The 14,103-nt window shown below is 35.3% G+C and overlaps 1 protein-coding gene across 1 annotated transcript in view; it reads right to left on the reverse strand.

The window, feature by feature from the left end:
• LRP1B (LDL receptor related protein 1B) overlaps positions 1 to 14,103 on the reverse strand; it is a 2,178,569-nt gene that overhangs the window by 859,811 nt on the left and 1,304,655 nt on the right. The window contains exons 17-18 of the mRNA XM_086368415.1: positions 12,161 to 12,286; positions 2,960 to 3,076 (exon numbers count right to left, since the gene is read on the reverse strand). Of these exons, the coding sequence (XP_086224541.1) occupies positions 2,960 to 3,076; positions 12,161 to 12,286 (243 nt within the window). The remainder of the gene's footprint in view (positions 1 to 2,959; positions 3,077 to 12,160; positions 12,287 to 14,103) is intronic.

The raw sequence follows: 14,103 nt of genomic DNA on the forward strand, positions 1-14,103 counted from the left end.
TTCAGTGCAGAGATAATTTCTGTTATGAGAGAAATTTAGGCCATTCTCTCTAAACATTAAAAGTTTATGGAAAGCTTCTCTACTGATGTAGATTTTAAGTTAAAATGACAATCTGAGAGATAAAAGTATGTTGCTAAAGAGAGGAACATGTTTGGAGAAAAACATGTTTCTTATGCTATAAAAGGTACTGAGACCAGCCCATATGGTTTACTGATATTCTCTAAAATTTCATGTTTTGGAACTATGCTATTTGACAAATAAACTTCACACTGTCTGTATATCCAGTGGTGTGCTGGAGGCATCTTGTACCAGCTTACAGAGCCAATTCTTAGATTTTCAAGGATTTTTGAGTCAGTTGTTAAGCACACAGGCAGTGTTTTAAAACATGATAAATCACATAAACTTACAATTAAGTAATATTGAAAACAAGGGTAATTAATACTCACAGTTTATAATTTTCTGGGTATTTTGCTTTTGAAGTTATTTATGTTGATTGTGTCTGTATCGTGGAAATACTGCATATTGTTATGTACATGTTCTCCTCCACATTCAGAGAGTCATGTTCGCAAATTGATGTTGGCCATAGTGGGAGTATTTACATCACAAAAATAAGCAACACTGGATTGGGGCTCTTCTCCACTAAGATATGTTGATTTATCAACACACAAATGAATAAAACTCACTACAGGTGTTTGTGCATTTAAATCAGATATTTATGGATATATAATGGCAACCCACTCCAGTACTCTTGCCTGGAAAATCCCACGGACAGAGGAGCGTGGTAGGCTACAGTCCATGCAGTTGCGAAGAGTCAGACACGACTGAGTGACTTCACTTCACTTCACTTCATAATGGCATTAACTTCCCTAGTAACTCAGTATGTAAAGAATCTGCCTGCAATTTTGGTGAACTGGGTTCGATTCCAGGTTGGGAAGATCCCTGGAGAAGGAAATGGCAACCCATTCCAGTATACTTGCCTGGAGAATCCCACTGACAGAGGAGTCTGACAGGCTAGAGTCCATGGGGTTGCAAAAGTCAGACATGACTTAGTGACTAAACCACCATCATGGCATTATCTGCCCTCTATCTACACCTTATCCTTGGCTTCCAAACCAAGTTCACCGAAATGGTTGAGTTTTAGTTTTAAGCATACTTGGATTCATGGTCTAGTTCTGTTATTTATTAGTTTTGTTATCTCACACATGTTATTCATGACTTTAAATGTTGATTCTCTTAACTGTAAAATGTGGAAAGTAATATACTTCCAGTAGATTTTTCATAAAGATTCAGTAAGAAAATACGTCTGGACTCCTGACACCTTTTGTCCACTCACCTCATGAAAAGTTTGTTAGTTTGCTGGCATGATTATTTTAATTATTATTGAAATTTTAGGAATTCTTCTCTTTTGATTCAAATTACTAAAATAAAGAAAAAAATATTGCACTAGATCCATTGCTAAAAATAAGTCAGCTCAAAGTCCTGATCAAAATTCTCTAAAGAGCTCATCACAAATTTCCTACTCTGTTTTTCATGGCATTTCTTATCTGACTTGGAATTCTAACTCCAGACTTTCTCTGTATTTAACGTTTTCAGGTTGTTCATTATGTTTCTGGGATACTCTGGATGGAGATGCTAAGAGCAGAAAAGCATTTAAGTTTTTCTAAAAAGTAGAGCCCTCTAGAAGCAGACCCAGCCACATGATTAGTCTGGACATTGGAAAGGAGAGAAAATACACTGCTCAATCCCTTAACTGGCCAGCCCTCAGAAATTTTTCTACATGTAACATGTACAATTATGTAATTCTCTATTACTTTTTTTTTATTAGCATCTCTGTCTTCTGTGGAATGTCAATTGCCAATGATTAATACTTTATCTAGATTTTTTTTTGAGAGGTTGTAAACTCAAATGTTATAGGGACTTAGTGTGGTATAAAAAAATATTTAAAAGGAAAAATTTTAGGTAAACAGAGTGCACATGCTGAACAGAACTATTTTAATTGAGGAGTTAGAAAAAAGTCTCCTTATTTCTCTATTGGTAGAAATACTATAACATGGAGTCAAAATATTAAAAATACATACCCAGCTGTATTCTACTTTAATAAATGTGCTACACATGTCTAATTTATGCTGTCCTGTAGTAATTTAAAATATTCAAAGCCATGACTGAAATAAAGTGGAAGACTTAGAAAATCTGGTTCATTTCCTTATTGTGTTTTAGTACACAAATGATAATACGGCCTACTGATATATGGGTACAAATGGGTGTAATTAAATTGGCAACTTTATGCAATAATAGGAATTTTGCCTTTAAAAAAATGTTTTCAACTAATAAAAATTTTGTCCTTCAGAATGATACAATTCTTTAGAAATGAAACAAATGATTTATCAACTATGTATTCTCAGCCTCTATAGTGTATTGCTCCAAGAGTGTAACACATGCATACAAACAGGAAGCATGGCCTCCTCAGTTAGTCCACATGTCACTGAATGAGCTATTCTGTTTGAAAAATTTAATCATTATAGACATAAGATAAATAATGAACATCTGAGAACGTCCTGTTCGCCTTATAATAATCACTTCCTACTAAAATCTGCAATGTTTGGATCCATTTATTTTAGCCAATGATATGGCTAGTGCCTCGTGAATGGGACACATTCTGGAGTTATCATTAAAGTACACACTCAGGCCCAAAAGGCAGTAATAAAAAGTAACATCTTCTGCCTTGTTGTCTTATATTCATAAAGAAATAAACAGCCTTTTAAAACAGACGATAGTGATATAATCTGTTTGAAAGTTAGAAAGTTAAGTGAAAGTTAAGTCGCTCAGTTGTGTCCGACTCTTTGTGACCCCACGGACTGTAGCCTACAATGCTCCTCCATCTATGGGAATTTCTAGGCAAGAGTACTGGAGTGGGTTGCCATTCCCTTCTCCAGTAACAGCCTGAAAGCTCACAACTTACCACAAGATGCTATTTCGTCTGTGTGGTCCCCACAGTCATCTTCCCGGTCACACAGCCATGCTCTGGGAATGCAGCGCCCGTTTCCACAAGAAAACTGGTCCACTTCGCATGTCCTGGCTAAGGTGATCAATTAATGCACAGAGGATAAATTTAGAGACCTTTTGAATAATATTGAGGATAAAATAAATCATACAATAACTCTTTTACACATAAGATATTACATTTCTCTATTAGATAAAATATTTTCTAATTAAATCTTTATTAAAATTTTGGTAATGCCAGCTTGTCAGCCTTTTCTAAAGTTCACATGCTCTGCCCTTCAATTAAATGAATGCTAAGTGACAAGATATATTGTAATCTTCACACATGTTCATAAATGAAGCTGTGAATTCATTATTTTACAATTTTTGTCTGGCACATGCTGATGAATATATGACTGAATTAAATTTCCTCCAATTTTTAATTAACAAAAAATTATTTTGCATAGCCTTGGATGATAAGCCAAGAAACTTGCTATAATGAAGGAGGCAGGATTTGGAGATATCAGGGTAACTGGTTTCTAATTATGGGGTCAAAATTGTCTTTGTCCTCTAACGTTTTCAATGCATTTATTTTTGATCTACAAATGAGTTCAAGTATGGATCAAGAATGCAGAAAATATTTTCTAAAAATATATATTTAGCCTTAAAATGGATTTTTTAAACTTACTTTTAAGTGTAGTGATACAAAAATGTATAACTTTTCAGTCAAAATATATTAATGAACTTTGCTTTGAGCTCTTTTAAGGATTTCAAGAAACACACACAGAAAACCTTGCTTTCTTTGCTAGCCAAAGGCAGTGGTTTAAAATTATTCAGTAAAGGGGTTATGTTCTATAAGGCATTTGATTGCCTTTTTCTATTATAATCAGATCAACTTTTGAAAGCATGAGAGCCTAGATAGCTTCCTAATTCTTCTTCCAGGCCTTAGTTTGTCACATATTTATTTTTAAATGTTTGGTTTTATTTTCCCTTTTGACACTCTGAACTACAAATCTGTTTTCCTATGTTGTCAAGTATACCAGCATTCCTTTTAATTAGACAAAAGGAAGGAGTGGGGTAATTGGGAAGGAGACACTCAGACCTATTAATATTTGTGTTAGATGAAGATTTGACAGTTGAGGAACAATTAGAGTCTGAGTTCCTGCAGCTATGACCTGAGAACATTGCTTTGTTTATAGATATCCCCTTGTTTCCTGGGCTTGAGAAACAGACAGGTGTGTTCCTATTTCATCAGAACACCCTGTGAACTTTAATACTAATGGCTTATATAAAATAGACTGTGGTTCAAAGTCATCCAAACACACTAAAATGGGTTTCCATAACTCAGACTTTAAGAAGTCACATAAAATAGTTTCTTTAAAGTCATATACTAGTAATTTTCTTTAAGAAAACTGCACTTGCTCTGTAAAGACGTATATCCATTATTGGTGAGTATTTAGAAGATTACTTGAGAAAAAACAAATGAAATGTTTGATTTGATTTCTTAGATTGGATATAGTGTTTCTATTCTCAGTGACTCTAATTAGAAAGACCAAGAAAAGTGTTGCACTGTGTTTGGCTTTGATTATGTGGATAAGGGTGCTCAATCTAAAATACATTATACCGTATATGATTTTTCCTTTTTTACAAGTAAACTGTTTTAGATTAATAGACTTTAGATCGCCCAACAAACAAGTATGATTCTGAAGTTTTCAATGTTGAAAGTTTAAGGTAAGATTTAATATTCCTACATTACTTTATTTTGTTAACCTTATGGATTTTATGCAAAATTACTCTAATATTTAGAGTAAATCAACAATGTTCCTAGTGTCAACTACAAGTTGGCACTTGCTATCTACCTCTACAAGGATTAATTCATATGCTGCTGCAGCTGCTGACCTTCAACACCCCATGAAAGAGTTCAGGGTAGAGATCAGAAACAGGGCACTCTGTACTCAGGGCAAAACTGGCAGAATAGGTAGTCAGATAGTTAGACATTTTCAGGAGCCAATTTTATGAATCCAATTCTTGTATCTCCTCATATCTAGAAAACCACTAAAATCCTTCATGGTGGTGACTGCTTCTCTTGACTACCAAAAGCTTCATGAGACTAGTCGAAACATTTTGGAAAAAATATGTGCTTGATTACATGTACTATCCCTTCACCAAAATCACCTATATACTGATCTTTCCCCTTTGCCTCTTTGGAGCAGTTTCTCAGAGCTATCTGAGAAGCTATAGCTGTCTCCCAGGATGCAGTCCTCATTTTGCCCCAAATAAACGTAAGTTGCAACTCTCACACTCTGCATTTTTTTTTAAGTCAACACTAGGTAATTTTAATAAAACCACATTTGCATTAGCCTAAAGAAGTGTGAAGATGTTGGCATTAGTTAAGTTGGTGGGAAGAGGAAGGCACAGAGCTGTGAGACAGATAATTAGCTTTTTCTCTTACATGTCTCTGTATCATTTCACTGATCACAGTAAATACTTTTTACCTTTTGAGTTGTAAGAGAAACTGAATAACACAGTTTTATTTTCCACTCTTCCTCCTGTTTTTTTTTTCCCTCCCTCTTTTTTTCCTTCCCTTCTTCCTCCCTCCCTGCCTTTCTCTTTTCTTTTGTTCTCTCAACATTTCTTTTTCTAAATCTCTCCTTTTCTCCCTCATTTACTACACATTTATTCCTTCCACTTTTCTGGTTTTCTTGCTTTGAAGAAGAAAAGATATCACATAGTTTCATTTTCATTAAATCTTCTAATTGACCCATAATGAGATTATATTATAATCTCCAATACAATGTTTTTCCATTCGATTCTCTTGTGTCACTCTCCTAATCATTCATGTGTAATTCTAACCAGTTTTCTCCGGTTCTCTTCTCTCACCAGTACTGCTCTAACGATTAGAGAGGAGAATGAGAAAGGACTCCTAGATACCTATCTCACATCACCTAGGACACATCTCACATTGTGATGGGGATTTGTGTATCACCTCCTTAACTAGGAAACCTGCACAACTGTTATGACTCTTTATTTCAAAGAATAATTACTGGCTTATGATAAAAGGAGACTATGCCCTGAAAATATATGAATTCATTGTCTTTTCTGATCATGGAGAAAATAATCTGCTTAGTCTACCAGGCAAATTTAACAGATTTTTAGATAAGAAAAATGCTTCATTCCATAAATCTACAAGTACTGTCTATATGATATAATCAGATTGACTAAATTATCACCTTTTAATCACTAGATTTGTATCAAGAAGACACAACCTTGACTTTCTCAGTTCTTGTCTCCATCAATTCTAAATTAGTTTGGAGGTGAGATTAGCAGAGCAGCCCCAGAGGACTCTAATTTTGTAGCAAATTCTGCTCTAATGAAGAGGAAATTTACACCTCCTCAGTGGAACTGTTTATTTAGCAGTGAATCAGAAATTCACTGTCAAAATGTGAATTTTTTCTACCCATCACTAAGGATGCTTCCCCTGCAGTCATACAGCAGTGAGAAATCCCACAGTGTATAGGAACAAGGAGGGGGAGGACAGAGCTTGATACATTGTTCCTAAACTTTATCTGCACTGTATCAAAGCATTCTATTTAAACAAAATCTACATCATATGTAAATATACTCTCCAATTTATCTTGTAAAAAAATAATTCTGATTTTAAAAAATATATCAGGTTTCCTTAACACAATCCTATTGGTCTAGTTTGAATTTAGTTAAAATTTGTGTGGGATATGAGAATAAATATTATGTCATTGAACCAGAGCTCTATGCTGTGGGAAAAAGCTTGTCTGACACTGCCTACGCTTGAAGCCAAGGATCATCATCATGGTTACTACAGGGAAACTTTTTTTTTTTAACCTAACAACTTCCCATCTTTTCCATGGGGATGGTTTTGATCCCTGTCTCCTGTACAATGTCATGTACCTCCATCCATAGTTCATCAGGTACTCTGTCTATAAGATCTAGTCCCTTAAATCTATTTCTCACTTTCACTGTATAATCATAAGGGATTTGATTTAGGTCATACCTGAATGATTTAGTGGTTTTCCTTACTTTCTTCAATTTAAGTCTGAATTTGACAATGAGAGTTCATGATCTGAGCCACAGTCAGCTCCCGGTCTGGTTTTTGCTGACTGTATAGTTTCTCCATCTTTGGCTGCAAAGAATATAATCAATCTGATTTCAGTGTAGACCATCTGGTGATGTCCATGTGTAGAGTCTTCTCTTGTGTTGTTGGAAAAGGGTGTTTGCTATGACCAGTGTGTTCTCTTGGCAAAACTCCATTAGCCTTTGCCATGCTTCATTCCGTATTCTATAGCCAAATTTGCCTGTTACTTCAGATGTTTCTTGACTTCCTACTTTTGCATTCAAGTCCCCTATATTGAAAAGGACATCTTTTTTGGGTGTTAGTTCTAAAAGGTCTTGTAGGTCTTCATAGAACCATTCAACTTCAGCATTACTGGTTGGGACATAGACTTGGATTACTGTGATATTGAATGGTTTGCCTTGGAAACGAACAGAGATCATTCTGTCATTTTTGAGATTGCATCCAAGTACTGCATTTCAGACTCTTTTGTTGACCATGATGGCTACTCCCTTTATTCTGAGGGATTCCTGCCCGCAGTAGTAGATATAATGGTCATCTGAGTTAAAGTCACCCATTCCAGTCCATTTGAGTTCGCTGATTCCTAGAATGTCGACATTCACTCTTGCCATCTCTTGTTTGACCACTTCCAATTTGCCTTGATTCATGGACCTGACATTCCAGGTTCCTATGCAATATTGCTCTTCACAGCATCGGACCTTGCTTCTATTACCAGTCACGTCCACAGCTGGATATTGCTTTTACTTTGGCTCCATCCCTTCATTTTTTCTGGAGTTATTTCTCCACTGATCTCCAGTAGCATATTGGACACCTACTGACCTGGGGAGTTCCTCTTTCAGTATCCTATCACTTTGCCTTTTCATACTGTTCATGGGGTTCTCAAGGCAAGAATACTGAATTGGTTTGCCATTAAAAGATGCTTACTCCTTGGAAGGAAAGTTATGACCAACCTAGATAGCATATTAAAAAGTAGAGATATTACTTTGCCAAAAAAGGTCAGTCTAGTCAAGGTTATGGTTATTCCAGTGGTCATGTATGGATGTAAGAGTTGGACTGTGAAGAAAGCTGAATGCCAAGAATTGATGCTTTTGAACTGTGGTGCTAGAGAAGACTCTTGAGAGTCCCTTGGACTGCAAGGAGATCCAACCAGTCCATCTTAAGGAGACCAGTCTTGGGTGTTCATTGAAAGATCTGATGCTGAGGCTGAAACTCCAATACTTTGGCCACCTCATGCGAAGAGTTGATTGGTCATTGGAAAAGACCATGATGCTGGGAGGGATTGGGGGCAGGAGGCAAAGGGGACAACAGAGGATGAGATGGCTGGATGGCATCACTGACTCAATGCACATGAGTTTGAGTGAACTCTGGGAGTTGGTGATGGACAGGGAGGCCTGGTGTGCTGTGATTCATGGGGTCACAAAGAGTCAGTCATGACTGAGCGACTGAATTGAACTTCTCATCTTTGGTCTCTAGGTCTCCCTCAAAAGTACACAAAACTCTGTTGTTGTTGATGATGAAAAACAACTCCCAAACCCTGCCTATCAGCTCTGTTCTGCCCCTTTGTGTTCCCCTTTTCCCTTCCAGGTTCTCTCTCCAACTGCCCGCTACCCTCTAAGGACTTCACCCTCCACAATCACTTATATATTTTTTTCAGTCAAATATTTCCATCACTTAGAAAAGTATAGGAAATATCATTAAAATCTGTTTGTCTTCTTATAGAACTATCAAATCTTAATTTTTTCTACATTTGCTACAGATTCTAATTTAAGTAAAAGTATTATACTTACATTTGAAGTCCCTTATGTAATCTTTCCCAGTCACATTTCCCTTTCTGTTTCATAGAGGTAATTTTTATCCTTAGTTTTTTTTTTTTTTTTTTAAATCTCTGTATTTTATTCCTATTTTTATATGTTTGTTAATCAACAAGCACATATAGAACATTTTTGTATTTTTATATTTCATATGAATGGCACTGAATTGCTTATTGTTATAAGATTTTGAGTTAACACTGCTTTTTGAAATTTCTGTTAATATTTGAGTTCTAATTTTTCATTTTAATTGTGAATACCACATGGTCTTATCAGGTTATATTTTCTAATTAAATGATTTAAACTGTTATTTAGACATTTTTCTAAGTTATTTATTTATTTTTGGTAAGGCTTAGCTTAGACATCCCCTCCTCTAGTAGGACTTCCAGGAGAGCCAAAGATTAATTAGTAGCTCTTTTTGTGCTTCTATTTGAGGGTCAACTTAGTTCTATGGGAATGAACTCTTTGAATGTCTTTCTCTTCATCTTATCTCATAACTTCTTAAAGAAATTACTGTGTATTTTTCCTCATTCTATCTCCAATGCTGTGATAGATATTTACTGAATTAGTAGATCCACTGAGGAGAAATCCCAAAGAAATATAATACAAAATTGGTTGGTTATAGGAAAGAATTTTCATTTAAATATAAAGTAGTCACACTGCTAAAGGCTACAGGATAGTGGTTTCAATTACAAAATAATCCCCATATGAGTATTATTTTATCTAGGATACATATCCATGTATACTTCTATATCTAGAAATGTAGAGAAATAACTCAACCAGGGAAATCATTTAATGAATTTGCCATATTTTTCCAAGATAGTGACCTGAATGACCTATTCATTTTGGTAAAACAAAATGGAAATACATTGTAACCTGACAGCATAGTTTTCAAAGCTAAAAGCCATAATTATTTTTCTCTTTGTATTTTTTTTTCAATTTAGAAAGACATAAGGTGACCATAGTAGCTATCATAAATATGACAAGAAGACCTAATAGTTAGTAGCAGACTTCAGCTGCTGTCACTTAAAGTAGCACTTGAGGTGCAAGCAAGTGGCATTCTATTTTCTAGTGAACTGAGGCCTGGAGTGTCTTAAAAATCTTACTAATTAGGATTAATTTTTTTATTTGCTCTTATACATAACATTTTCACTCTTTCGATGTAAGTAGCTAATCAATCCCAAATCCTTCTTTAAAAATCATGTAGAAACAAGCAGATTTTAAAAAATCAAATAGAAATGAAGAAGACATGGTATTATGAAGTGACACAGCAATGCCTGTTAATTTAAGGTGAAAGCAGATCTATCTTGTTAGGATGTAATACTATATAGTCTCTGAGTTGAATCTTAATATAAAAGAATAATAATTGCACTAATTTAGAAAGATGCTTCATTGTAAATTGCAGTCATATTCTAAGAGTGACCTGGGAAACATTAAACTGACCAAGTCTAGAGTTCTAGCTAATTCTCAAGATAACATAGTTCGTTAAAAAGAGCAATGGCCCTGGAGAGAGATGAAGTGAGTTTTCCTAAATCCTTACCAATGATGAGTTAAGGCAAATCTCTTCTTCCACCTCATCTATGAAAAGAATAAACTTGAAGGCAGGAGCCTAGGCCCAACTGGTCTCTAAAGGTCCCTTTCTGTTAGATAGTTTTTGGCAAAACACCCTTATGAAAGACATAAAATATCTTGAAAATAATCAGTTGCTCTAAAAGAGTAGACCGAGCTTTTAATCAAGGGACAGGAGAATGACTAGCCCATGGATCCTCAGTAAATACATTACCATGGGGAAAAAAAAGAATATAAAATGGAGGCTAGGATTACAGAATGGTGACTATTTCATTCTTGTTGCTGATATTTAGTACATGATGCAAAGCTCTGGAAATTTTATACTTCTACAGAGTTGAAAGCAATAAATGTGGGAATTGAGGTACAGGGAGGCACAAGTCTTCCCAAGAATGCCAGTTTCAAAATCCAGAGTACAGTCAGGCTTCTTGACCTCTTGGTCTTTTATCTATGTGCTGCCTTTGCAGTTTTCACTAATGCATTATAATAATTTGTATTTAGTATGGCTTACTTTTGCAAAGAGAAAAGGTGAGGTAGTTGATAGATTTTAACAGTATATGTAATGATTAATAAAATACTGATCATATTAATAAGAGTCACTAAATATATGACTTTTTTCATTGTTTAAAGAGAAGCATTAGGCAGCTGCTAGTCAGGATCATTTTTCAACACTTATCTGATTAAGAATGATCTTTTTATACGAACGCATATATATGGAATTTAAAAAGATGGTAATGATAACCCTGTATGCGAGACAGCAAAAGAGACACAGATGTATATATAACAGTCTTTTGGACTCTGTGGGAGAGGGAGCCGGGGGATGATTTGGGAGAATGGCATTGAAACATGTATAATATCATATAAGAAATGAATTGCCAGTCCAGGTTTGATGCAGGATACAGGATGCTTGGGGCTGGTGCACTGGGATGACCCAGAGGGATGGTATGGGAAGGGATGTGGGAGGAGGGTTCAGGATTGGGAACATGTGTACACCTGTGGCGGATTCATGTTGATGTATGGCAAAACCAATACAATAGTGTAAAGTAATTAGCCTCTAATTAAAATAAATAAATTTAAATTTAAAAAAAAGAATGATCTTTTTGGCCCTCATGTGTACCATGAGCTGTATATTTCTATTCAATGAGAATCTAGCTTCAGATTCAAAGATTTATTGCAATACAATAAATTATATGGAAATATAAATAGGCTTAGCGGACTTGGGATTTTATTTCTAAAAATTAAAAAAAAAAAAACGCACATGAATAATGTGCCAGGAACAGAAACCTATTTACAGAGATATTCTACAGAAGACTAAACAAAAACATATAAATTATTGTTTCAAGGTTAAAAAAAAAAATAATAATTCTCCTTGTGAGATAGCCTAAATCACAACATACTCACAAACCTCTCCCTCCTTTGTCAAGTAAAATCTAGCAGGGACAAGTTTTGTTCAAGTGGTGTATTGACAGTCAACCTGCATGGATGATATGCCAAATTCCTTTGAAAAGCAGAGTTATACCCAAAGAATAAGTAAAAGATAATTTGTATTCTGGCCTTTTTGGCATCGAACTCTGAATTCATTTGCTACTGCAATAATCAGATCATACTGCAATGATCACTAGGAAAGTTCAGCGTAGTTTCAGGCATCTTTATGAAGACTAAGAGTGGAAGAGATTACGTATACATCCAAACAAACCTTTACCTGAACATGTTTGATTGGATTCATCTTCATTACTCCCACAATCATTAGCTCCATCACAAAGCCATCTCTTGGGGATACAGCGATTATTCTTGCATTTAAATTGATCATCAGGACAGCTATGATTGTCTGGGGTGGGAAGGGGGGGAAGAGGAGAAGCAAATTTAATAATTTTAAACTAGATAAAATTATAATTACTTTAAGGGAAAGATATGGAAAATTTATGGTAATTATATTATAGTACAATTGATCTATATCTTCTGTCATTCAATGTCTCATATTTTATACCAAATAATAATACACTAGGCTGTGTTAAAATGTAGTATAGAAAATATCAAGGAATTCAAGTTCATATACAAGGAAATACATTCATTTTTCAAGTCTTCAGAAAAACCAACTATATCACTATCTCTTTTCTCATCCCTAATCACAATAGGTGATTTAGCTTCAGATTTTTCACCAAAAACATAAAGTTAACCTCAAATGTTAATGTGGAACATAACAAGTAGGTATCAAATAACTTAATCATATATCAAAAATACTTTTTTTTAAAACCATACATCTACACAAGTACTTCTTGAAACATTAAATAAGCTTGATTGTGTTATGTTTTGCTTAATGTTTCCTGGGGCTAGAAGGAAAATTCTAGAGAAAAATGCATTACTTGTGACCTGGAGTTGGTGCTAAATAGGAGATTCTGAGTAATTTTAATAATGAAAATTATCATCATGAGTCTTTTCCCCTAATACAAACAAATAAACGTGAAGCCGCAAAATATACCGAGGACATGATCTACCCTCTAAGGGAAGCTGACCACAGCTGACATGATCCGCCCTCTAAGGGAAGCTGACCACAGCTAAGGATTAAACCTCTAGTATCTAAGCACAGCAGGAGGCCATTTAAGGTTTACCTCCTGTGATCTTTTCCCCCGCATTCTGGAGTCTAAATTCCTAACTGATTTGACATGCTCTTCAGTATCCGTTTTATAATTTCTACATTCTTTCTGAAGTAATTTTCCTTGTGCCCAGTAGTTGCACTTCTGTATGATAAAAATACATGTTGGTATTAGTTCTATTTAGAATTTGAAAAAATAGCCAATTTATCATGCTGTTGCATAGCAAATGTATTCCTTTCTAGTCAGTTTCTACAAAACACTATTTATTTAAAGTAGTCATAGTGATGAAGCAGTTTTTATCACTTTTCAGAAGTTCTCTTTTGTGCATAGTAAATAAATGTGACGAAAAGGCCTTATGTTTTCTGGTATTTACGTGTGATTAACATTTTCTATTCACTTTAGGGACTTTAACAAGAATAGCTGCTCAGGAGGATAAAAGTCATCCAATATATTAGAGGGTCAACATTTTCAAGTACTAACATTATGCATAAGCACTTTACAGAAGCTTGATCAGAAACCTTTGCTATTTTCACAATGTTATAAACGCAAGGTTAAAAAGGAGGACCAAATACAATCATTGTCTTGTGATTTGGAGTTGAGAACTAAAATGATAACAGAATTCAAGGTTGCAGCTTATGAGTACTTGCAATCTAAAATAAAATCCTGAAATTAACTATGCAGTGCTGATATATTAACTACGGGATCCCAAGAATATAATGCTGCTTAGAATCATTGCTGGAGAAGGCAATGGCACCCTACTCCAGTACTCTTGCCTGGAAAATCCCATGGATGGAGGAGCCTGGTAGGCTGCAGTCCATGGGGTCGCTAAGAGTCGGACATGACTGAGCGACTCCACTTTCACTTTTCACTTTCATGCAATGGAGAAGGAAATGGCAACCCACTCCAGTGTTCTTGCCTGGAGAATCCCAGGGATGGGAGAGCCTGATGGGCTGCCGTGTATGGGGTCGCACAGAGTCGGACACCACTGAAGCAACTTAGCAACAGCAGAATCATCGCAATGTTTAAAGAAGACACCATGTTGCTGGAAGGT

This window comes from Bos grunniens, chromosome 2, assembly GCF_055505025.1.
Source record: "Bos grunniens cultivar Pamir isolate PY7600 chromosome 2, Bosgru_T2T1.0, whole genome shotgun sequence".
In the NCBI taxonomy this organism is placed as follows: Eukaryota; Metazoa; Chordata; class Mammalia; order Artiodactyla; family Bovidae; genus Bos; species Bos grunniens.